General features: G+C 30.0%; 7 protein-coding genes across 13 annotated transcripts; 3 read left to right on the top strand and 4 right to left on the bottom strand.

Moving 5' to 3' along the window:
- The first annotated feature begins 427 nt into the window (after positions 1–427).
- On the top strand, positions 428–4,363 carry LOC127289348 (tubulin-specific chaperone E). Of its 2 annotated transcripts, XM_051317230.1 has the most exons (8): positions 430–660; positions 1,493–1,688; positions 1,978–2,367; positions 2,815–3,087; positions 3,342–3,471; positions 3,547–3,835; positions 3,893–4,110; positions 4,194–4,363. In XM_051317230.1, the coding sequence occupies exons 2-8, from the start codon at positions 1,507–1,509 to the stop codon at positions 4,284–4,286; spliced, it is 1,575 nt and encodes a 524-aa protein (XP_051173187.1). In that variant the 5' UTR covers positions 430–660; positions 1,493–1,506; the 3' UTR covers positions 4,287–4,363. The 2 variants fall into 2 exon arrangements, with proteins under 2 accessions (XP_051173196.1, XP_051173187.1); XM_051317239.1 differs by lacking the exon at positions 4,194–4,363 and having other exon boundaries at positions 428–660; positions 3,880–4,114.
- A 123-nt stretch (positions 4,364–4,486) lies between these two features.
- On the bottom strand, positions 4,487–6,479 carry LOC127289455 (uncharacterized). 3 transcript variants are annotated; one of them, XM_051317398.1, is made up of 4 exons: positions 6,335–6,479; positions 5,194–5,441; positions 4,940–5,072; positions 4,487–4,845 (listed from the first exon to the last, which is right to left on the bottom strand). In XM_051317398.1, exons 2-4 carry the CDS (start codon positions 5,318–5,320, stop codon positions 4,503–4,505), a joined length of 603 nt encoding a protein of 200 aa, XP_051173355.1. In that variant the 5' UTR covers positions 5,321–5,441; positions 6,335–6,479; the 3' UTR covers positions 4,487–4,502. The 3 variants fall into 3 exon arrangements, with proteins under 3 accessions (XP_051173355.1, XP_051173363.1, XP_051173373.1); XM_051317406.1 differs by having other exon boundaries at positions 6,272–6,335; XM_051317416.1 differs by lacking the exon at positions 6,335–6,479 and adding an exon at positions 6,094–6,206.
- Positions 6,480–6,490: 11 nt separating this feature from the next.
- LOC127289395 (testis-specific serine/threonine-protein kinase 3-like) lies at positions 6,491–8,534 on the bottom strand. Of its 2 annotated transcripts, none has more exons than XM_051317319.1 (5): positions 8,188–8,534; positions 7,827–7,996; positions 7,440–7,589; positions 6,857–7,142; positions 6,491–6,683 (listed from the first exon to the last, which is right to left on the bottom strand). In XM_051317319.1, exons 1-5 carry the CDS (start codon positions 8,425–8,427, stop codon positions 6,540–6,542), a joined length of 990 nt encoding a protein of 329 aa, XP_051173276.1. In that variant the 5' UTR covers positions 8,428–8,534; the 3' UTR covers positions 6,491–6,539. The 2 variants fall into 2 exon arrangements, with proteins under 2 accessions (XP_051173276.1, XP_051173285.1); XM_051317328.1 differs by having other exon boundaries at positions 6,857–7,130.
- Positions 8,535–8,644: 110 nt separating this feature from the next.
- LOC127289357 (acetyl-CoA acetyltransferase, mitochondrial) lies at positions 8,645–11,531 on the bottom strand. Its single transcript, XM_051317253.1, has 8 exons — positions 11,364–11,531; positions 10,528–10,671; positions 10,347–10,461; positions 9,972–10,165; positions 9,582–9,872; positions 9,322–9,510; positions 9,034–9,191; positions 8,645–8,955 (listed from the first exon to the last, which is right to left on the bottom strand). The coding sequence occupies exons 1-8, from the start codon at positions 11,394–11,396 to the stop codon at positions 8,835–8,837; spliced, it is 1,245 nt and encodes a 414-aa protein (XP_051173210.1). The 5' UTR covers positions 11,397–11,531; the 3' UTR covers positions 8,645–8,834.
- A 738-nt stretch (positions 11,532–12,269) lies between these two features.
- On the top strand, positions 12,270–16,253 carry LOC127289367 (porphobilinogen deaminase). The gene is made up of 6 exons (XM_051317264.1): positions 12,270–12,642; positions 13,362–13,434; positions 14,267–14,450; positions 14,831–15,101; positions 15,180–15,496; positions 15,572–16,253. Exons 1-6 carry the CDS (start codon positions 12,565–12,567, stop codon positions 15,750–15,752), a joined length of 1,104 nt encoding a protein of 367 aa, XP_051173221.1. The 5' UTR covers positions 12,270–12,564; the 3' UTR covers positions 15,753–16,253.
- A 721-nt stretch (positions 16,254–16,974) lies between these two features.
- On the bottom strand, positions 16,975–20,616 carry LOC127289436 (nuclear transcription factor Y subunit alpha). 3 transcript variants are annotated; one of them, XM_051317380.1, is made up of 7 exons: positions 20,341–20,616; positions 18,831–18,949; positions 18,344–18,647; positions 18,138–18,274; positions 17,893–18,066; positions 17,717–17,808; positions 16,975–17,640 (listed from the first exon to the last, which is right to left on the bottom strand). In XM_051317380.1, exons 3-7 carry the CDS (start codon positions 18,636–18,638, stop codon positions 17,610–17,612), a joined length of 729 nt encoding a protein of 242 aa, XP_051173337.1. In that variant the 5' UTR covers positions 18,639–18,647; positions 18,831–18,949; positions 20,341–20,616; the 3' UTR covers positions 16,975–17,609. The 3 variants fall into 3 exon arrangements, with proteins under 3 accessions (XP_051173337.1, XP_051173329.1, XP_051173346.1); XM_051317372.1 differs by lacking the exon at positions 18,831–18,949 and having other exon boundaries at positions 20,341–20,607; XM_051317389.1 differs by lacking the exons at positions 16,975–17,640; positions 18,831–18,949 and having other exon boundaries at positions 17,713–17,808; positions 20,341–20,613.
- Positions 20,617–21,032: 416 nt separating this feature from the next.
- LOC127289483 (mitochondrial import receptor subunit TOM20 homolog B) lies at positions 21,033–22,587 on the top strand. The gene is made up of 4 exons (XM_051317446.1): positions 21,033–21,330; positions 21,718–21,809; positions 21,887–22,060; positions 22,139–22,587. Exons 1-4 carry the CDS (start codon positions 21,210–21,212, stop codon positions 22,181–22,183), a joined length of 432 nt encoding a protein of 143 aa, XP_051173403.1. The 5' UTR covers positions 21,033–21,209; the 3' UTR covers positions 22,184–22,587.
- Positions 22,588–22,680: the final 93 nt, after the last annotated feature.

The raw sequence follows: 22,680 nt of genomic DNA, 5'->3' as shown, positions 1-22,680 counted from the left end.
ATAGAACCATAAACGTTTCAGTTGAATAGATCCAAGCGCAGCCGAACCACACCTCGACGTAAATAAACATAACGGCGCTTAGTTTTAAATCACAAGCAGTAACGATTGTAAAAAAAATATTATGTAGAAAATATTTAGAAAGAAAATTAAAAAAATTTAATTAATAAAAATTAATAAGTATTGTTATATTTTGAATATTTTATTATTTATTATTATATTTTACTATTATTCATACAATGATAATTATTATTTATTAAAGAATGTTCATATTTATGTTACATAAGTAATTTTTATTTTTTAAAATTATTTATACAAAAATATATTTTCTATAGCTCCTTTTTTACGAAAGAGGTGTGACAGCACCCTAACCTCACCTGCAAAGTGTCGCATTTCGAACGTTTTACTTTTCTAGTTTACTTTTTCAACTCTGTTTCTCACTGCTGATGTTTACGTTAGTTTTAGACTACTTTTTTAGATTTTAGAAATGAACATCTGATCACCAGTAGGCCAATAAAAAAGAAGTATTTAGATTAATCACTCCTTTTATGATGGAATTAAAATTGAATATAATTAAAGTTAGATTTTGCAGTGGTTAAGATAATATAATCAAAAGTATTAATCATCATTTACGTCAAAAATTCATTTGACACATAACGGCACGTAAGTAAAATGAAATACAGTAAAATATAATTTTTCATTTTAAATTAAATTTTACCATAAATAGGAATTTTACCTGTTTGAAAGAGAGAATGATTATTATCCACTTTTAATGTGTCACTTTTACATAAACAAGTGATTGTACCATATTAAAAATGTCAATATTCCTTGATTTGGTAAAAAAAATTGACGCAGATCAAATTCTACACATTTAAACTCTACATGTTAAACTGTACAATGTTAAATTCTACACAGTTTAAACTCTGCACAATTTATTTGTTAAATTCTACACGTTAAATTGCACACCGTCAAACTCTACACACGTTTATATTTAAAAATAAAATTCATTTTATTTAATTCCACACAGTTAAATTACACACCGTTAAACTCTACACAAATTTATTTAAAAAATGAAAATTATCGTAAAATTCTACACAGTTAAATTCTACAATATAAATTTCCTTACATTTTATTAGTCTTGTGTGAGTGATGCAGAAGTTGAAAGAAACTTGAAGAAATACGATATAACAAGCAAAACAGTGTTAAAAGAAAAACTTTTACAAGTTTGGAACAATAAAAACAAACAATCTGTGTCAAAGTTAGTACAAAGTATGCCTAAACGCTTACAAACCTCAAAACCTAAAAAATCGTTTTTTGCAATTTTTACGTAAATGAGTAATTAAAATTTTTAATAAGAAAGTAATTACCGTCACCGGGACTGTTCTGGTACTAAAGGGGCTATTACTGTATACGCTCATTTTTAATTTGTAAAATATTAATTTCGAAATGATAGAATTTGACATCTATCTATCTGCTACTTTACCTATATTTTCAGTAATCTTAAAAAAGATGGTAGAGGATAAAGACCACATGATTGGTAGTCGAATATTGTGTGATGGATATTGTGGTACATTAAAATATGTTGGTCCAGTAGAAAATACAAAGGGAATTTGGTTGGGTATTGATTGGGATGATTTTTCTCGTGGAAAGCACGGTGGAACTTACAAAGATGTGGAATATTTCAAAACATGGTAATTACAACCCAGATAACACGTAAACTAATAAATATCTATAGTTATTCTGTTAAGTATAAATTCTGGTTAATTTAAATTTGATTAAACACTAAATAGAAACACATAAATTCCACTGATTCAGATTTAGAGTGTAAAATTTTATAAAATGAAAATTCTAACTAATTCACATTATGGAATAATCATGCGCTCCTTTATATTCTACTCACTTGAAAAGATTCCCCAGAGTGTGCCGTCAGATATCTAAAAGATACCTAAATTAAATTATAAATATTTCGGCTATTTTTAGGCATCCAAACTCAGGGTCTTTTGTACGCTTAGAAAAAGTGAAATTTGGAATATCTTGTCCTGATGCCATTAAAATGAAATATGGTCTGGTCAACGACGATTTAGCTGGTATTGACAGAAACAAATTGTCTAGTTTACAGAAAGAAATAAATGCACCTTTCATGGAAATGGTTGGATTTTCAAAAGTAAACAAGAAACAAAGTAAATTTGAAAATTTAGAAGTAGTTTGTTTGAGGGGAGAATGTGTTAGCAATGCTGGAGATCCCGATGAATTAATTAAATTGTCACCTAATATAACCGAATTAGATTTATCAAAAAATTTAATCTGTTCGTGGAAGGCAGTTGCTGAAATAGTCTCTCAACTAGTTCATTTAAAAAGGCTCAATGTTAGGTAAGAATATTAATAAAGTTTTAAACTTTAAATTACCGTAAATAATGTTGTAGATCATGATCACCTGCAACTATAGGGATTTTCCAATTTTAAAAGGGGATAAACGAATAATATTTATTGTGTTTATAATTAGTCATTTAAACATAAAAGAAATAATTATTTAATACAGGCCTGTCCAAAATCTGCTCCCGGAACAAAGCTGTTGGTGGGAAATCGTCTCTCACCCCTTACACCATGAAACATATACGGAGTTCCTTCTTCACCTTCCGCGCCAAACAACGTGTGAAGGTAAGTTGGAACAATGGGGGCTATAAAGTGCGGGAGGAGAAGTATTGGGACAGGCCTGATTTAATGTATTATGAAATCTAACATAATTACTATTATATAAAAACCGCTGCCATATGATGACAAAACATTGTGATTTTTAAAGAAAACGCATTTTTTTAGTGAAAATAATTTAATTGTTGATGAAGAAGAGTTGAATGAATTAAAACATGCCTTTACATCTGTAACTGATTTAACGATGACGAAAATGAATTATACCTCAAATGATGTTAATCATTGTATAAATATATTTCCTGGCTTAAAAATTCTTTCTGTTTCTTTTAATTTGATAAAAGAACTTCAAGAATTTAACTGTATGAAATTAACTAGTTTAACCTTAGAGGAAAATGAGATTCACTGTTGGGATGAAATTTTAAAACTGGGATGTTTACCATGGTTTGTAATTTAATATTTTTACATTCCCTCCCAAAAAAAAGAAATTCAGGCTATTTGAAATGAACTAACTTTTAGCGAATTCGCATTAAATCCGCTGACTGATATTCAAATAGAGAATCTAGATTTTCAATTTGTATTTTTCACTAAGCGGGATTCCTAAAGGTTATAAGTCAATTCGTATTAATTCGTCTGAATTCTTTTTTGTTTGCTGAATTGAACTTCAGGTAAAAATTTTAATGATGACTGCTTTACAGCTTAGAATCCATTAATCTGAATTGTAACAAACTACTGTTCATAAGATTTCCCATTGAAAATTCAAATGAAAAAACCAACTACTTTTCAGTCTTGAAACAAATGCATATATCTAATAATAATATATCAGAGGTAAGAGCATTTATTTTATCAATAAATCAGTATCCCAATCCAATTACTGATAAAATCTTCATTTATTTTCTATAGTGGAATTCAGTAAGTGAATTGGACAAATTAAAATGTTTAGAAGATTTAAAATTTAGAGAAAATCCAATTCTAAGGAAGGAAAGTTTTGAAACAACACGACAATTAATAATAGCTAGGATATCAAATTTGAAATTGTTAAATAGTACAGAAATTTTCTACACAGAAAGATCAGGAGCCGAAAATGATTATTTAAAAATGTTTGCTAAAGAATGGATTGAATCGGAAAATGATTCTGAAAAGAGAATTAAGTTCTTAAACAATCATCCTAGATATCCAGCTTTAGTTCAAAGTAGGTTTCGCATTTAAAATATAAATGTACAACTTTTCCATTAGTTTTTATTTATAGAATATGGAGTAGCGGACATTCCTACCTCAAAAACAGACATGGCAATGATTTCCAATGTTATTTCTGTTGAATTTGCATGTCCTGATGATCCAGCACAGTCGAAAGGAATAAAAAGAAAACTATTGAAAGATATGGATGTGCAAAAAGTAACTGGTCTTGCTCAAAGACTTTTTAAAACTTGCGGAAAAATACCAACTCTTTCTTTTGTCCAACAAGAAGTAAGTTAGATTTAGAAACTTCATAAAGTATATCATATTTTAAATATTTAAACTTATATACTAATTTAAATAATTTGTGATAGTTATCAAAAGTAGAGATACCTCTCGATAAACCTCTTCAAAAACTCAGCTATTATTCGATTCAAGATGGAGATCACATTCTTGTGAGGTGGTGAAGATTAAAACATACTATAATCATATCTCTTTTGTACTTTACTATATGCTCAATAAAAATTCTTTTATAAATAAGGTATATTTATTTTTATTTATTTACACTAACTAACTAACTAACGGAGGTACAGTTTTAGAAGCGAGAGGACTAATTAGTCAATAACTTCGAGAGTTATTATTACTTAAATAAATGCTACATAAAATGGTTAGTTCAAAAATCTTTATTGTTCAACCAAAGTTCCATTTGATAATTTTTTATATTTAAAATCGGCTTCATGTTTTTTAATAAACCAAGCCTTTGTATCACATTTTGATAAAATTCTTTCAGGGGACACAGCTGCTTCTTTAATTTTTATTTTGCACAATTCAGCATCATCTTTATGTAATACATTTTTAGGACGTTTGTTCTGCACAAAAGAACTTTTGTTTTCAACGCCACTAACTTCTTCGTCTTGCGTTATTGTATCAAACCGGCTTAACAATTTAATTCCAAGTTTTAATTTTAATTCTTCTCCTTTTGTAGTGAAGTGTAGATTTTGATAATCGTCAATAAATTGAATATTCCTTCAATAAAATAAAAAATATTCAATAAATGATATATACAATTATTAATTTAAGGAATAAAAATTTCTAATAATTCATATTTAAAGAGTAATACTTCTCTAATAATTTGCTTAGCCTGCCAGCAACATGTTCCTGGAAAAAATCTGAGACTCCAAATAAATTGAGCTCTGACTTCTTTGTCAAATTGGATGGAATAGTTTTTTGTTCACGTGTATTTGTTGAAGACTCTGAAAAATACATATATCAATACCTATATAAATTCATTTTTAAAAAAATTTGATGTAAACTTTTTATATGAAAACGTTCTCAAAACTACAACATTTTTGTAAGTAACTTTTAATTTAATACCTTTTTTTTCCACACATTTCGAAAATGGTTTATGAAAAAATGATTCTTTTAAAAAATTTTCATCAGTGGCTTCTTTTAAAGCTTCTATTACAGACTCATCTTCAGAACTAGTATAGTCACTATTCATTTTCAAAGAATATTATTCTTAATAAATTATCATAAAATCATGTAATATAATTTAGAAATAATTAGTTTTAACTTTATTGTCTTTAGCTGAATATAGCACCAGAATTCATTATCTTTAAACCCTGGAAAAAATGTAAAAATTCATTTGTTAGTACAATAATTTTTAAAACTTTTGAAGACGGAGTATTTTTAAGCACTCTGAACCTCAACCATTTTCATAAACATTAAAACAAATTTTTTTATTATTGTAGTCCTTGAAGTAGAAAGTATATTTTTCCAAAATGACTCATGGCAATCATTAGACAGAATATCAGGGAAAAAAATATTCTGATGTCATCGAAATGAGGACAAACAGTCGGAAAATGATACAGATCGTGACTGCTAGTATTGCAAACCAAACAGTTGTCGCGAGGTCTCAGAGAGAAGAACATTTTATTTAACCGAATATAATTCGCATATATGCTCGATTAAATGTTAATATTATGGGCTGTAGAACGCAAAAAATTCATAATATTGTCCTCGTTTCTCATTGTTTCATATGTTAGAACTATTGATCTTATTCGATTCTAAAAAAATAATGCAAAAAATCAGGTTTTTCAAAAATTTTTAATTTTATGTTAACAACTCTGGATAAAATAACAGTAGAATGTTCGCTAATAACTCAAAAGATGCGCCTTGAAAAACTATACAAAATTAAAGAAAAATATCTATAGGTATCAATACATTTTTTAAAGTTATGGATAAAAAACAATTTTAAAAAAATTTTAAACTGACAAAAAAATAGTTGAAGGGTGCTCTGTATCTCTGTATGTAAGAAAGCGTTAAACGCCAATATTTGATAGGTTAGTTTTTCATGACATTTAACGTCCTAAATGCTTTATATCGTCTAATATACTCTTGAAACAGTAAGAAAATCTTGCTTAGACAAAGTGTACGATAATTATAAACAAACTTTTATTATCAATGCATTAATATCAATAGTTAATATTTAGCTCCAAAAGTGTAAGAGCCTAACCTGTGTTGATGTAGTCGCCAGAGTTCGGAATTACCATGTGGAATTTACAGTAAAACGTCCAAAATGTGACATCTTTTTCGGGTGAATTTTTTAAAGCCGTTTATACACAATTATAAGTACCATGTCAATTTGTATAAAATATTAGAACAGTCCTCATATGTTGTATATTATTTTATTCTAACCATAATTTTGTTTTTCTGTACATTTATTGTAGTGTTAACCATGTATCATAACGTATGTCCTCAACATTCAAACGAATACGTTGCGCAACTAATAAGCGTGAAATTAATAGGCGACAAGATTCTGTAACTGTAGATTCTTTAGGAAAAATCACTTTTTTCTGCACCTGCTAAAATATAATTTTTATTATTCATCATCAAAAATATTTTATTTGGTTCCTATACAAAATCTTCAACATATTCTTGTTCAAGTTCAGTAGCTGAACTCCAACCTGTTCTGATCAAATCCTGAACAAGAAATTGTACATGTTCAGCATAAATATGTAAAAATGTATGTAAAAACCTTTAGAAGTTGACTATAATTTGTATCATCGAACGGTAATTGACCAAATACCATGGCAAAAAGAACTACTCCCATTGACCACACATCTGATAGTTGAGGTTGATAAGGGATTCCTTTAAGAATTTCTGGTGAAGCATAAGCATAACTTCCACAAAATGTTTCACTTAACAAAGGTACTCCGTTTTTAGGCTTCATTTGACTTCGCGCAAATCCAAAATCTGATAATTTGATGACATAGTTCTGGTTCATTAAAAGGTTTTCGCATTTGATGTCTCTACAAAATATTCTAAAATGAATAAAGGAAATTAAATTCAAACTATTTTACTTATGCTAACTCAGAGGAATTTATCTTATAACGTTGCGATTATAATTTTAAATTTAAACTTATTTCGCGCCTTTTGTGTAGACGACAAGGAGCACTCACGTACGCTAGACTGAAGTCAGGTTAGAAATTTGTACGATGCTACCGGCTTTATGAGAGCTCGAGGAACATCAATTCTTGCATTATGGGTAAGTTATTTTTTGTGATAAATTCTTCCCGAAATTTATTTAATCTCACAACTTTTAGTTAAGATATTATTACCTGTGAACTACTCCACGATTGTGGCAATAATAAACTGCTTCCACTAATTCTTTAAACCATTGTCGACTTCGAGTTTCGTCAATCTGTTTATCACGTCTTATAACGTCAAGCAAAGTTCCATTTTGTGCATATTCCATGATAATATATACCCTGTAAAATATATATTAAGACAGGAGAAAATGCTAACATGATAACATGATAACACTTCTTCATTAGTAATCATAGAGTAAAGATAGTTGATAGAAGTTTATAGAACAGAGGTTAAAAGTTATAGAAAAACGGTTATTAAAAGCGAAAGAAATCTCAATAAATAGAGAGGAGATAGAAAGCGATAGAAGGTTATAGAACGGAGATTAAAAGTGAAAGAAATAAACAAAAATAACAAACCGGTGAGTAGTTTCAATGGCTTGTAGGAATCGAATTAAATTTAAATGTTTTAGGCCTTGCACAACTTCAATTTCACGTGGCAAAAATTTTTTTAAATAATCTCCAGGAGCTTGAAATTTATAAATTATTTTAACAGCAACTAAGGAAGCATGTCTTTTTGATTGTGCAACCTGTTTAGACAATTAAATTTATTATTTTTGAAAATGTTAAAATAAAAACGAGTCTTGTCGACGAGGTACAGCGGTGTGTGCACTCTCGATAAAATTATCCTGTTTATTACCCTTAGTAAACTTTAAAGAATATTTCATTTAATATAAAACTTCCGGTAAGAAGCAGTTTCAAAATTTAAGCTTGTTCTAACCTTAACCGTGGCATATGATCCAGAACCAATTGTTTTTCCTAATGTATAACCATGTGATTTAAGAACAGTCAACTTATGTTCTGCTAAAAGATTATTTTCTTCATTTGCTGATTCCGTAAATTCATCTCCCGCTTTTGATTTTGATTTTCTAACAAGTATGGTTGCCATACATATAAAAATAAATATAAATAAATGTTGAATAAATTTGTAAAAAAGTAATATTGCATTTTCTTGATTCATTTAATGTCATTGTCAAACAAAGCATATAATCATCATTCATGCAAGGTTAGCTTAAAGTCCCTCAAACACATCTATGGTGAAATGAGGAACAAGCCTACCGATTTTTATCCATAATGCTTGTATTCTAGTATATGTATTTTTTGCCAGGCAACAAGGAACGCTATTTGAAACGTCTTGACAGTGAAGTGGTTAATATCAATGTACAAATAAGAACAAATTTCAAAGTGAAAACAATACGATTTTTATTGAAAATAGATACAATTAATCGTAATACTAAAAAATTCTTCTTAAAAAAATATTCATATATGACTTCCGCTTAAGTTTATTATAAATGCTGTATATTTTATAAAAGTGTAAATCTTCATCAATGTATAAAATTCAGTTTTGATGTAAATCCAATAAAACTATTACAGTTTTTCGATTAAAATTGAAGAAGCCCCGCCTCCACCATTACAAATTGAAGCGACACCTTTTTCACCTTTTTTTAGCGCATGAACCAAATGTACAATTAGTCGAGCTCCGGACATTCTGAAAAATTACAGAAATATGTTAAAATTATTTCAAGAAATTATTGAAAATATTTTAATATCAAAAATATTTTGTTACCCGATTGGATGTCCAATAGACACAGCGCCACCGTGTACATTTAATTTATTACCATCAATATCAAGAAGTTTTTGATTCGCAAGAACTACGACACTAAAAGCTTCATTAATTTCCCAAAGAGCCACATCAGATTTATTAATACCAGCCTTTTCTAAAAGCTGAAACACAAAATTTAACCGAACTTTTGTATAGCAGATTTTCTAATACATCGAATTTGTTTAAAGGATCCTACTCCTATATATAGGATCCTTAGAGAAGTTTTCAATAGGCTAGAACTGTTAAACATACTTTGGGAACACCTAAAGCTGGAGCTATTGGAAAGTCAATTGGATCAGTTGCAGAATCTTCAAATGCAATTATTCTTGCAAGAGGCTCAAGTTTTTCCTGTTTAGCAAAATCCGTTGTACATAAAGCTATTGCAGCAGCTCCATCATTTAATGTTGATGCATTACCGGCTGTTACTGTGCCATTTTCTTTCTAAACAATAATATTAATAAACATTTAATACATGCTATATTATATTCATTATAAGTAGTTAATTATATTACCTGAAAAACAGTCGGTAATTGGCGAAATTTAGCCAAATTTATTTTCTTATATTCTTCATCTTCAGTAATAATAAGGTCTGGTTGACCTCGTTTTTGTGGAATTTTGACATCAATTAATTCCTTTTCGAATATTTTATTTTCGTATGCAGTCGCACTTCTTTTATAACTATTTAAGGCGTATTCGTCCTGATCTTCACGTGAAATATTTAATTTTTTCGCTGTGTTTTCTGCACAATTACCCATATGAAACTTATTATATACATCAGTTAAACCATCACATACTATCCCATCCTGAAATAGTTAAGAACATTTTTTACAATGGCAAGTAACCCGACAGTTGTACTTCATTCTTTTTAACACTCTGTTTTTACTAATTAATGTTTATCTTACTTCCAACTTCATTCCACCATACGTTGTTTTACCTCTTCTCAAAAAAAATGGTACATTAGACATCGATTCCATACCTCCAGCAATTATCAAGTCTCTATGGCCACATTGTAACGTCTGTGCACCAAGCATAACACTTTTCATTCCACTTGCGCAAACTTTATTAATAGTAGTACAAATTGTTGACTTTGGAAGACCTACAGATATAAATATTCATATTTTAAAATATCGTCAAATAAGTTGCACTAAGTCGGCAGAGTCGACTGGGATACTTGGACCCATAAAGGACTATATCTCAATGTTAAAGCAATATCTACTTTTCGGCGAAACTCCGAGTCTGCCTTGGTATTAATCTAGGCTGCCGGACTCTTATCTTACCTGCAAATAATGCAGATTGTCTTGCTGGAGCTTGTCCAACGGCAGCTTGACAAACCTCTCCCATAAACACCTCCTGAACTTTTTCTGACGTAATTTTAGATCGCTGTACAACATTCTACAAATTTCAAAAGGGAAAATTATTATAAAATAAATGCGAATATAATGAATGTTAATGTTTTACTTGAATTGCTATTGCTCCAAGTTGAGTAGCAGAAAGAGTGGAGAGTGATCCAAGAAAACTGCCAATAGGAGTCCTTGCAGCACCAACAATTACAACATCATTTAAAATTTTTGTGCTGTAAGGTCGTGAATGACAGAAACTTTTCTGTAAAAGAAGTAAGTACGACGTTTACATAAACCTATTGAAGATTCCTGCATGGGATTCCATATAGGTTCCTTTATAAAAACCCTTATGAAAATCATATGGGATTTCATGTATAGATTCTGAATATCAAGACTGATCTCAACTGTGGGAGAAAAAAATTATCACCATCTGGCGGTGTAAGTGTAGATCATCATAGTTCCACACCTACGCCGCCAGATAATGATAATTTTTTCTCCTACCAGTAAATCGACATTTTGAATTTTCTCCCACCTATCTTGAACTACCTAATACATACAGGCTACTTCTCTAAATGCCATCTTACAGTTGCGCGTAGGCGCTTCCGTAAATGGGACTTTGCCCTAAGGAGTATACCCCCACTATCATTTCGCTTTTAGGGAAATTTTCATGAAATTTTCCTTTTATTCCTTCCTAAAAACTACCCCTAAAACGTAATTCAGAAACAGCCCTTTAAGTAGTTTTAATGTTTTTTTAAATTTAATAATAATATACAAAATATTAAAAATTTTAAAACATTAGTTTAATGTAAATTAAAAAGCAGCTTTCTTTTATTATTCAGCTTTATTCTAGATATTTTGTAAAAAAATGAATAATCTTATAATATTATTAACAATGATTGCTAATTTACTCATACTCCCCATAGTAATTTCATGCAACAAAATTTTTTTACTTACATTAAACAAAAACTTTACAGTAACTTTATGCATTTTAACGTATTTTAATAATGTTAAGTTACAAACAAATCAAATTTTATATGTAAATATTATAATAAAATTAACAAAATCTGGAATCAGAAAACATGTTGCTATCTCTACTAGGTTTGTATAATATAGGTTACAGGTCAATTCAAATAACGAAAATGATTCAGTGAATATATACTACATATAGAATAGGTACTCTTCATTGTAGACCGCGAACTAAGAGAGAGATAGTTATATATGTACCTCTATCCTCCCACACCTACAGCACCGAAAATTTACTGCAGTTTACTGAACATTTATTGTAGATTGAATATTGCATCTGAAAGTGCTATTCTTTCCCTTTAAAACTCATTTTGAAAATTTTAAAAATCTTCATTTGTCTCTGAGTAATCGTTCATTCAATTTTTTAAGTATGGCGAATTCTTTGATATTTAAAAAATCGTCCGCCATTTTGAATTTTGAAAATCTGACATCGAATTCTGTTCAGTTATACCGTAAATCTACAGAACTATTTAAAATTTAGATGTTTGTAGTTATATTCTTCTCTATTATCGAAGTTTTATCTGTTCCTCTATTCAGTTTTGGAATATCGAAGAATTCGCCATACTCAGAAAATTGAATGAACGATTACTCAGAGACAAATGAAGATTTTTAAAATTTTCAAAATGGGTTTTAAAGAGTAAGAATAGCTGGATTCAGCACGTCCAAAACCTTCGGAAAAGTATTGTCTGATTTTTGGAAAGTAAATCTTGTCGGCCTGTGTAATTATTTAAAGTGAACCGCGTGTTTTGCGCTCTCTCTAGCGGTCGAGGAGTGCATTACATGCGCACATTTTACACTTCTGTACTGGATGTGACAAATATCACGTTATCACATTGTCATCATGATCCAACCAGAAAAGAAAAGCCAGTAGTGTGCATGCATGGATCATGGCGTAGAGTTGTTAAGTTAGGTGCTTCATATTTACGTTTGCTGTGTCACATTCTGCTGCAGTGTCAGTGACTGTGTAATATGTAAATTTTATTTTTCTCAATCACACAAACCACCAGTTTTTGAACAAGAAAATAAAAATACTTCATTGTTAAATCGATTATCCGTAATTAATGTCTAAAATTTTGATGACATCATTATTTTTTACATTAATTAATATAGTGACATTCATGTAATTACATCTATGTTTGTACCTGAAAGAAACAATATGACGAGTTCAGAACCACGAGAAGTGATCCGTGTTGGGTCTCGCAATAGTGAGGTAAAATAAATTTTAACAATTTCTACCCTAAAAGTGTATTAGTTCTGACTATTTCAACTTCTAATCATTATTTTATCCGTCATTTCTTATACTGTCACTGTATTGAAGCAGACGATGAAATAATTGGTGAAAGTAAACATGACGTTCTTTGCACGTGATTTCAAAAGTAACTAATCAAATACATTTTTGATAAGCATCAAAAACCTTGCAAAATTTAGATTTTAAAATTTGTACTAAAAAGAGACTATAACATTTATTTAATTAGCAATTCGATACAAATTCTTTTACGATCTTGTCAATCGAATTGCTGGAATGTCGACTTTTTTAAATTATCTATTTGATATTTCGACACATCTTGTTCATACAATCAGGTTTCGAAGTGTAGTAAGAGACTAAAAAAAAGTATGTAATAGTAGCGATCTTAACGATCTGCAACGTGACTAGTCATTTTTATTTAAAAAAATGGTATACTTTACAAATATACAATGATTAAGTGATATTATTTCTTTCACTGCTAGCTGATTACTGTAGAAGAACTTAACTTTCAATTTTCACTGATTCGACTGTGCGTAAAAAACACCGTTATATCAGTAAGAGTTTCATTTATTGAATAAACCTGTGATTTTTTCACCGATTCAGATTTAAAGAATATAGTCTTATTTTAGAAACAAATAAGCTTTAAAAGCTTAAATTATCTATTTTCATTATTTTATTTTCAGCTGGCCTTAATTCAAACAAAACATGTGATTAATTGCTTAAAGGACTTATATCCCAAGAAAAAATTTGAAATTGGTAAGAATATATATTATTATAGTTTTTATGATACTACCCACACAGCACCGAAAATTCCCCGAAGATTCATTGAATGTTTAAACGTTAACTTGGGAGTATTAAATCGCTGGGTTCAGAAAAAATTGTTTAAATATTAAAATGTCCGCATGTAAATTGTAGAGAATATTGTTCCGTATGAAGTATAGACAAAGTATACAGCCCTGAAATTACTGGTTTTTACTCTACCAAAAATTGCCATCGTTCACTACTGCCGCAAGACTGGTACCAGTATCGCACCAGTATTCAATTTTTGGTAGGGTAGTGGTGGAGAAAGCTGGCTAGGTTGAGAATTTGAGAAGGAGGAAAAATTCTGGAAAATATTCAGGTTGCGGGGTTTTCCTGTAGTTGTATTTTAACGCGTATTTAACATGGAATAATTTAAGATTTAAATTGTCATATTTTTATTCAATGATAACACTATTAAATGCCCTACAAATTGTTAACCATTATTTTATTACTTCCTTATTGTCAATCAATTCATAAAATTTGTTTAAGTGATAAGAAAGGTATACAATTATGATAAAATATGATGAGGCAACTGTTAAAAAAATAACATGATTATTAGAATTTTAATTATTTTGACATGACCTTGAACGTTATATACACACGAGTCAAACTATTATATTTCAACTAAGACGGTCGCGATTTATTTTTTTTTAATTTTTAATTTGAAATATATTAAAAAGTTTTGAAAACTTATTTGGGTCATTAGTTTTAAAAAATAACTAGTCGTTTCAAAATTGTTTATCGTGCCTTGCATAGGAAAGTTTGACGTTTTCTTCACGTTTTACAGTTACTATGAAAACCAAGGGAGATAAAATTTTAGATAAATCACTGCCAAAAATCGGAGAAAAGTCTCTTTTTACTGAGGAGTTAGAGCTGGCTTTAGAACAAGGTAGAGTCGATTTCCTTGTTCACTCTCTAAAAGATTTGCCGACAACATTGCCAAAAGGAATGATCCTAGGTGCAATCCTGAAGTGAGTATTATTAAGTATATAGGGAATTTGTTTACATAATTCTACTATTATGGGAACACGTACATACGGTCGGTAATATACAAAAAACACACATTGTGCTATGAAAGACGTTAAAGATCACTCAAAAGAAAAGACATAACAAGCTACATCATTGCTCCTTGAAAAACAACACGAACAACTAATTGGAAAATGTGAAATGTCTGATTTTGACCTACAAGCTTCGGCACTCATATCTATAAACCCGCTCTATCAGAGAATTGCTATGAACATAAAATACATATTACAATAATGCCTGATAAATTCGTATTTAAGTAAAATTATATTTTATTAAAAATGAATCAATGATTATAGTACTGCAGTTTAAAAAGTAAAATTTCTAGGCGAGAAGATGAAAGAGATGCTGTCGTTATGTCTAAAAAATTTGAAGGTAAAACCTTGAGCACACTGCCTGAAGGAAGCATAATTGGTACAAGTTCATTGCGAAGATCTGCTCAGTTAGCAAGGAATATGCCTAATTTACAAGTAGAGAATATTCGTGGTAACTTAAACACTAGGTTAAAAAAATTGGACGATGAAAATGGTCCTTTTGCAGCAATTATTTTGGCAGCAGCTGGATTGAAAAGAATGGGTTGGCACGATCGAATAAGTCAGGTAAATTTCCACACCATCTTTTAATACAACTACAATACTACCTTAAAAAATTAGATTTTAAATTATAGCTTTTTTTAGATATTGGAACCAGAAGAAGCCTTGTATGCAGTTGGTCAAGGTGCAATAGGCGTAGAATGCAGAGAATCGGACTGGGAAATATTATCCCTTCTTGAACCGTTGTATGATGTTAATACTACACTCAGATGTGTTTGTGAACGTTCATTTCTGAAAACTTTAGGTGGTGGTTGTTCAGCTCCCGTGGCAGTTTCCTCTTCATTAATTGACGACAATTTAACTATTACTGGTGCTGTCTGGTCACTCGATGGACAAACTTTAATTCAGCATACATTAGACAAGAAACTCTTCATACCATACGACGATGGAGAACCACCAAAGTAAGTTTAATCTAGGTATTTCACTATCTAGGACTTTAAGATTAAATGTACTCAAAAATATACGTTTAATTCCAGAAAGTGTCCATATAGAGAGCCTCGATTATACTGCAGTGTTGCACCAGGAAAAGTAAGTGGTCTAAGTCTTGCTGGAGCTGAAGATCTAGGAAATAAAGTCGCTCAAAGCCTTGTTGATAAGAATGCTTTAGAAATTATGTTAAACGCTCGAAACGAAGTTCTCAATCCAACAAAATCATAGCAGCATAAAAAATAGTTTCTTTTATTTCAAAATGACTTAAATAGTACTTATTCCATTTATTGTAGTATAAACATTTTGGAAATACGATTTTAGTCTAGTTCATTCTGAATCGTGAAACTTTTAATGGATTCTATGTTAACTTAGATGGTAATTTTTTTTCTCAGAAATTACTGCCATGAAACATTTGCTGAACTTAAAAATCTCACTTATTCCTTTGTGTCCATAAAATTAAATATACAGCAAAATAGAAATGACGTATTTTTAAAAATGTAAAGAGAATATTGTTTCTTTGTTTGAGTTATCATTGAATCCACTATTTCGGAAGTCTATTAATATATTATATTATCTATTATTGTTTTGTAAGTGTTGGGGAATAACATTAATTTTATTATGTTGTAATAAATAGTTACCATTTTTTTCAATAACTGTAATTAGAATGATATATAACAATTGTTACTTTTGGAATATAATATTATGTTGATAAAAATGTATAATAATTTATATTTGATTATTTTTTATTTATGTAACGTAACTTTGGACTTAATTTTGAAATTATACTGTTCAGTCCAAACAAATTTAAGAAAAATAAAGTGTACAGTAAATTATTTTAAAAAAATGTTATGGGGAATCCACATTTTGACTCGACAAGCGAGATCGAGAAGACAAAGAAGATTAGGAACAAGAGTATCCACAGCTTTATCTCAGATAGGAAAATGTCAGCAATATGCCTGGCATATACCTCGCAACGTGCCGATGTGATCCGCAGGCGTGTTCTTACTAGATCAGACAGATGCGTCCTCATATGAGTCGCACGTCCAGTATGACACTCATATGCAACGCATATTCGCAATTTTGTGCATGCATTTCAGCGCATTTGTGTTAATCGCATATGTAATAGTGAAGTGCGAGGGATATCGCTAGCACTTACGCAGTGCAAGATTCGTGCAACGCACGATTGTTTTTGGGTGATCAGCTTTACTAGCTATAGTGAAGTTAAAATAGAAATCCAGGTTGTATAATAAATCCATATACAATTAAGTAAAATAATTGATTTTTTAAATATTATATTGTCCCTTAATAATCATTTTCAATATTTATTATATCAATTATAATCGGCATTCTTTTATTATAAAATATTAATTTATTTCTAAAATACCATTTTAAGTATTTGAGACGTCTATTTGTAGCATACATGAAGAAAATAAGTGTTACAAAAAATATATGTAAGTGTAAGATTATATTTAATTATAATTTTTAATGATAATTTAATTGTATTAAAGCAATTAATAAGGAAGAAAACTAATATAAATACATTGTTAAACACTTAACTCCTGCTTAATTTAAACATCAGTTCTTTTTTTTATAAGTAACAAGAAGTCTAACATTATAATAGGAAAAACAAAATAATAATAAAAATATAACTAATAGAAAAAAGATATAAAGAATTCTTTACTTAAAGGTATATGTGTACACGAGAAAAATGCTGCTAGAGAAGTGAATATGGAGATGTTTAAAAATCATTTGCAGCAGTGCTCTCTAATTATAAAATCTTGGCAGCATTTCTCACCGAAAACTGACTCTCTTTCAAACAGAGAGAAAGAGAAGAGGGCACTGCTGCTGGTGATTTTTATAAACCTTTACCAACATTTCTTCCGCGTATATACATATGTACATATTTTCGTGTATATATACACTTTCGGCGATAGATAATAATTCCTGCACTGATTACATGGTTGCTGTTAATAATACACACGAATTTGATGTTTAGATAACATTTTCGCCGTCATTTCAATCACTATTTTGTAGTGATATATTTCGCCGCAGTACTCACCTGATTTTTAATTCAGAAATTAATGATTACGTTGGGCAAGGACTACGACGTTGCATTCTGTAACAATATTATAATTAGTGTTAATCAAATGTCTAGCGAATTTTTATTTTCAAATTTCTTAAATTAAACTTACTTTCTCTTTTTAACTTGTCCAGAATGGAATCGGCCTCCTTCACCCCGAATTCTATTCATAGCATGACGATGTCTAGATTCATGTAGGTATTTCTAAAAACAAAATTAAAAGTTTATAAATAATTTAAAAAGTATGAATTAAAAGTGGGATATTTAAGACCAAACAGTTAAGCTTACAGGTCGTTCCTTTGGTATCTTTCCTTCAGCTTCTAATTTCGCTCTTGCTTGTCTGCGTTTCAAAATACGCCTATACTGTTTAGCATTTACATACAGTGGTTCTTCTTCTAAAAATTCTGCATTTGGCAATGCAACTCGTTGAAATTGAGGTTGATTGCTATTTCCAGGAACCATCTATATAAATAATAATTAATTAAGCAAACACAATCATTGTAGTTGACAAATATTAAGGATTATAATATCACCATAACAATATTTCCTCCCTGTGTTGATGTTGCCGTTGGACTTGACATGGGTTGCACTGGAGTTGTTGCAGCTGCTGAAGATGTCGTTTGTGCTGACGAACCTCCAATTTGCATTAAATTGCCATTGATGTTTATTACTGAAACACAATTCCTTTGTGAAATACAGTACTTTCGGGAATTATTGGGACTCATTTGATTATTATTACCAGTCGGTTGTTGGGTTTGTTGAACTTGACCTTCCAGTTGAACAGGCTGATAAATGTAGGTTTGTCCATCAGGAGTTTGAATTATTTGTGGAGTTTGTGGCTGTTGTATTACAATTTGCTGCCCTGCTCCTGCCAAACTTGAAACAGGCACTACTTGAATTTGTCCACTTGGAGCAGCTACTTGAATAGTTTGAGGAAGCATCATTGTCTGTCCAGTTTGATTCATTTGTACTACTTGAACAGTGCCACCCGCACTACCAACCATTACCGCTTGGCCTTCGCCAAGCTGATCCATTATAGATTGCTGTAAAAAAATAAACTATTTTTCAAAAAAATTATACATGGAGAAAAATGGATAAACGAATAAAGTAACTTTAACTACTTTAAAAGTAAAACCGGAACTGTCCCCAGTTCCAAGAATTGTTTGTTTCAAGAATGAGAGTGATGGTAAGAGAAAAAAATTAACTTTTTCTTTTAGTTAACTCACATTTTTTTCTGAAATAGTTCCCGAATTCTTCAAGTGAGACTTTTTAAGAGAGTCATGTTGTAGTTCATCAATAAGTGATAAAACATTCCCAACTACTTTAAAAATAGTGAATTACTTATCTAAAAACGCAAATTGTTTTTAACTTCTTGTTAAAAAAATAAATTAAAAAATAATTAAAAGTAAGCCCAATTCACTTGTCTCATTAAGGAAATATTTAGAATACGTTTTAACCTACTATAGGTGATGCTAAAACACTATACGAATTAAGGAGGCAGTCTGGGTCTTTTGCACACATTTTCAAGAATTTCTTTTATATGAAAAGGCTATAGCCAAGTGTGGAAAATCTACCCCCGCTCTTAAAAATCTGAAATTAATGTCACATGTTGATTTATATAATTTATATGGAACTCGGTATCTAAGGGTTTCAGAGTTCGCTGATTACAAATCTGGAGTCAGTATTTCAAAATTAAAAATGGTAGATCTAATATGGCGACCATATTCTACAGAATTTTTTAAAATTGATTCGATTTTAATGAAATATGGCTTATTTTCTTCAGAAAATAATTCTCTACAACTTCACCGTGGGGATTTTCAAGAAAGCAAGCCATTTGGAAAATACAGCTATTTGTTTAAGAAAATCTAAATTTTTCTTTTAAACAAATAGCTGTATTTTCCAAACGGCTTGCTTGTTTGAAAATCCCCACGGTGAAGTTGTAGAGAATTATTTTCTGAAGAAAATAAGCCATATTTCATTAAAATCGAATCATTTTTAAAAAATTCTGCAGAAGCGATATACCAAAAAAAATTATCCTATGCAAATTGTATAAACAAATAAATTTTGCAGGTTTACAATTTTTTTCTTGAAAATTGATATCTCATCTTTCAGAAAGTACAATTAATAATGTTATTTTAATTATTTAAATGTTAATTAATTATTTTTTTCTAGAGGTCTGCATTTCCGTGGATAAACGTCCTTAAATTGATTTCTATTATGTGCAATGTTTTTAATCGTGCTAACAATTATTATTATTATTATTATTAAGTGTCGCATAAAAAAAATTATTTAAAAATGTAATGAAACATTAATAGGAATGTCTATTATTGAATCGTGTATTTAAGTAAAAGTCTTGTAAAGCTTCTGGTAGGATACATATGATCGTAAAAGTATAGAGAACAAAGTATTATAATTTCGTTAAAGAATGCTACTACTATTGACAGTTACTACAAACAAGTTACGCGAATAAGAAACAGAATTTTTTATTTTATCTAGAATTTCTAAAAACTTTCGAAAATAAAAAATAAGAACCATAAGGTTTGCATCAGTATAATCATGATATTAGGGATGATATTAATATTTGTTGCACACATAATCGAAAATGATTGTTAGGAAAGTTGAAAGAAAAAATATTGATATGAACACAATATTTCATCGAAATGCGAAAACAAAATGTCATTTAGAAAACAGTGCCGTATGTGTTCACCGGGTTGGTTTGATAATTTGTGGACTTACATTGGATATTTTTGTGGGCAATTTCCCAATGATTGGTCCGTAAATTGAGGACCAATGGTCGGCGATAGAGTACTGTAAAGTTCCTGTGTATTGGTGGTAGGAAACTGCCACTCCGATAGCAGACAGTTTCTAGCAGAGTGTCGATATTGCTACGCGTCTCTATGAACCCGCCAATCCGGTTCTTCGTCCAACAGTCCGATGTCAAAAAGAAGCAAGCTCTTACCACGCACAAGTAAAAAATTATCACCCAATCAATGTATTCAACAACCTCATAGAACATTAAGTAGTTTAAGTTGAGTAGGGGAAAAATCAAAATGGACGCAAGCCGGATGACAGCTTTACATTGAAAGTATATGGGATAAAATTTAAATCTTTAAATAACTTAATGAAATTTATAAACCTAAGTACAGTAGGATTTTATTTTCTATTTTTAAAGAATATGCAATTCGGCAAAATTATATTTGACGATCGTGTAACTGACTTTGATTGGCTTTGGAATTTTTTGGAATAGTGAGAATGGATTTTTTTATGGACCCAATCAAATTCAGCGATACGATGGTTGTTACTATAAAGTTACTAAATTTCCACTAGAACAGGGTGCGGTAGTTGACAAGAATTATGACAAATGGCGAGTGGGGACAATGGAAACCAACCCATATGTTTTCTGCCTATTGTGAACACACCCTTAAACCGAGTAAATATCAAGATGGCCGTCGTCGTTGCTGTGCGTTGATTAGTGTACTTTTTTATATGTGTATGGTGAGACTTTCTTTAGTAAGACCATGGTAGCCATGCTTTTCTTGTAATTAGCAATGAGCATGTGAGGTGTTTGTGAAAAATAATTTTCAAATTTGTATGTAAAAATAATCATGGTTTCAAAAACAGCAGTGGGAATTGCATTTGGAGTTGCCAGTATTTTTGTTGGATACTGCTTTTATTTTGACAAAAAGCGTCGAAGTGATCCTGATTTTAAGAAGAAACTTTGCGAACGTAAGATACTTAGAATTAGTTATCCAAATTTTATGAATTATAATTTTCTCATTTAATATTATAAATAGATATTAAAAATTTTTTGAAATGTATAACGGGGAAAAATGTTATTTTTTCTTTTTTCATTTTTTTTTTCAGTAAAACTTCATTTTTATGTACCAAAACTATTTATATAAAATTCATATTTTTTTAGTCACTGGAGACTGGCAAATTTTTTTGCCGTTTTCGAGATATGAATTTTTCAAAATTTCAGAATTTTAATGATTTTTTATTTTAGAATGTTCAATGACAGAATTTACCTATTTTAATCCTATAATTAGAGAGAGACTCAAAATGTATAATCTAAATTTCGTAATTATATCTATACTTATGATTATATTTTTGTAGGAAGGAAAGCGAGAAAAGAAGCTCAAAAATCTGGTTCTAGAATACCGAACCTCAAAGATCATGATGTTGTCCAAAAGTTTTTTGTTCAAGAGGTACTTTAAAAATTTAGTATCTAATAATTTGAAATTGAAATTGAAAAATTTTTAACTGGTAAAATATATTTTAACAGGTAGAGTTGGGTGAAGAATTGTTGGCTTCAGGTGATGTAGATGGTGGTATTGAGCATTTGGCCAATGCTGTTGCAGTGTGTGGTCAACCCCATCATCTTCTACAAGTTCTTCAGAAGACACTTCCACCTCCAGTTTTTCAACTCCTCTTGCAACGGTTGCCAGCAGTTGGACAAGTATGAGTTTTCATTTTAGAAAATTTACATGACCCATTAAAGTAATCATTGGAATAAAAAATGTTTCTTATATTGCAGAGGCTTAATCCACAAGGCGTGATGGCAGAAGAAGATGTTGAATAAATATTAAAAGATACTCGCCTTTTGATACCAGTAACAGCGTTTCTAAACATCTTTATTATTGTATACGTTGAGTAGTATAACATTGATTTCTTCCTGTTAGAATGACTCAATTTCATAAAATGACTCATTTATTATTTACAATTTATTTTTTGATATCTCCTAAATTGTTTATTAAATTTCTAGATAAAATATCGATCTCAATTTTTTAAAGAATTTCAGTTTTATTAGTAATACAATGTATACTGATAGAAGAATTTTACTAAATTTCAAAAGTGTTAATGTTTATTACATTTTTATTACTGTAAAACATAGAGCTTTACATCATTAACTTGACTTTCTGTCAAATTTTTTTCGACAAGTTACACTGTACATATGAAATATGAATATTAATGATTGTAAATCGACCAAGATTTTCTTTACTCCTTTTTTGTTGCATTTAAATTTACTTCCATTCTTCCCTTTGCTAAAATCGTTCTTCCTTCTTCATTAAACCTACG

This window comes from Leptopilina boulardi, unplaced genomic scaffold (assembly GCF_019393585.1).
Source record: "Leptopilina boulardi isolate dan_hultmark-lab unplaced genomic scaffold, ZJU_Lbou_2.1 LbouV2_123, whole genome shotgun sequence".
NCBI lineage: Eukaryota > Metazoa > Arthropoda > Insecta > Hymenoptera > Figitidae > Leptopilina > Leptopilina boulardi.
This window is presented reverse-complemented; position numbering and strand designations above follow the sequence as displayed.

Excerpts from the sequence above, each read along its gene's own strand:
- LOC127289348 (XM_051317230.1), top strand. The coding sequence starts at position 1,507 with ATGGTAGAGGATAAAGACCACATGATTGGTAGTCGAATATTGTGTGAT. Across the intron at positions 3,836-3,892 it reads ATATCCAGCTTTAGTTCAAA|AATATGGAGTAGCGGACATT; the intron begins GTAGGTTTCGCA and ends TTTTATTTATAG. Across the intron at positions 4,111-4,193 it reads TTTCTTTTGTCCAACAAGAA|TTATCAAAAGTAGAGATACC; the intron begins GTAAGTTAGATT and ends AATTTGTGATAG.
- LOC127289455 (XM_051317398.1), bottom strand. The coding sequence starts at position 5,320 with ATGAATAGTGACTATACTAGTTCTGAAGATGAGTCTGTAATAGAAGCT. Across the intron at positions 5,073-5,193 it reads GAAATGTGTGGAAAAAAAAG|AGTCTTCAACAAATACACGT; the intron begins GTATTAAATTAA and ends TGTATTTTTCAG. Across the intron at positions 4,846-4,939 it reads CTAAGCAAATTATTAGAGAA|GAATATTCAATTTATTGACG; the intron begins GTATTACTCTTT and ends ATTTTATTGAAG.
- LOC127289395 (XM_051317319.1), bottom strand. The coding sequence starts at position 8,427 with ATGAATCAAGAAAATGCAATATTACTTTTTTACAAATTTATTCAACAT. Across the intron at positions 7,143-7,439 it reads AATCGTGGAGTAGTTCACAG|AATATTTTGTAGAGACATCA; the intron begins GTAATAATATCT and ends TATTCATTTTAG. Across the intron at positions 6,684-6,856 it reads ATTATAGTCAACTTCTAAAG|CAGGTGCAGAAAAAAGTGAT; the intron begins GTTTTTACATAC and ends ATTATATTTTAG.
- LOC127289357 (XM_051317253.1), bottom strand. The coding sequence starts at position 11,396 with ATGCATAAAGTTACTGTAAAGTTTTTGTTTAAT. Across the intron at positions 10,672-11,363 it reads CTGTAAAGTTTTTGTTTAAT|AAAAGTTTCTGTCATTCACG; the intron begins GTAAGTAAAAAA and ends CTTCTTTTACAG. Across the intron at positions 10,462-10,527 it reads TTGGAGCAATAGCAATTCAA|AATGTTGTACAGCGATCTAA; the intron begins GTAAAACATTAA and ends TGAAATTTGTAG.
- LOC127289367 (XM_051317264.1), top strand. The coding sequence starts at position 12,565 with ATGTTTGTACCTGAAAGAAACAATATGACGAGTTCAGAACCACGAGAA. Across the intron at positions 12,643-13,361 it reads TTGGGTCTCGCAATAGTGAG|CTGGCCTTAATTCAAACAAA; the intron begins GTAAAATAAATT and ends TTTTATTTTCAG. Across the intron at positions 15,102-15,179 it reads GGCACGATCGAATAAGTCAG|ATATTGGAACCAGAAGAAGC; the intron begins GTAAATTTCCAC and ends AGCTTTTTTTAG.
- LOC127289436 (XM_051317380.1), bottom strand. The coding sequence starts at position 18,638 with ATGGATCAGCTTGGCGAAGGCCAAGCGGTAATGGTTGGTAGTGCGGGT. Across the intron at positions 18,067-18,137 it reads AGGGAGGAAATATTGTTATG|ATGGTTCCTGGAAATAGCAA; the intron begins GTGATATTATAA and ends TTATTTATATAG. Across the intron at positions 17,809-17,892 it reads AGATACCAAAGGAACGACCT|AAATACCTACATGAATCTAG; the intron begins GTAAGCTTAACT and ends TTTTGTTTTTAG.
- LOC127289483 (XM_051317446.1), top strand. The coding sequence starts at position 21,210 with ATGGTTTCAAAAACAGCAGTGGGAATTGCATTTGGAGTTGCCAGTATT. Across the intron at positions 21,810-21,886 it reads AAAAGTTTTTTGTTCAAGAG|GTAGAGTTGGGTGAAGAATT; the intron begins GTACTTTAAAAA and ends ATATTTTAACAG. Across the intron at positions 22,061-22,138 it reads GGTTGCCAGCAGTTGGACAA|AGGCTTAATCCACAAGGCGT; the intron begins GTATGAGTTTTC and ends CTTATATTGCAG.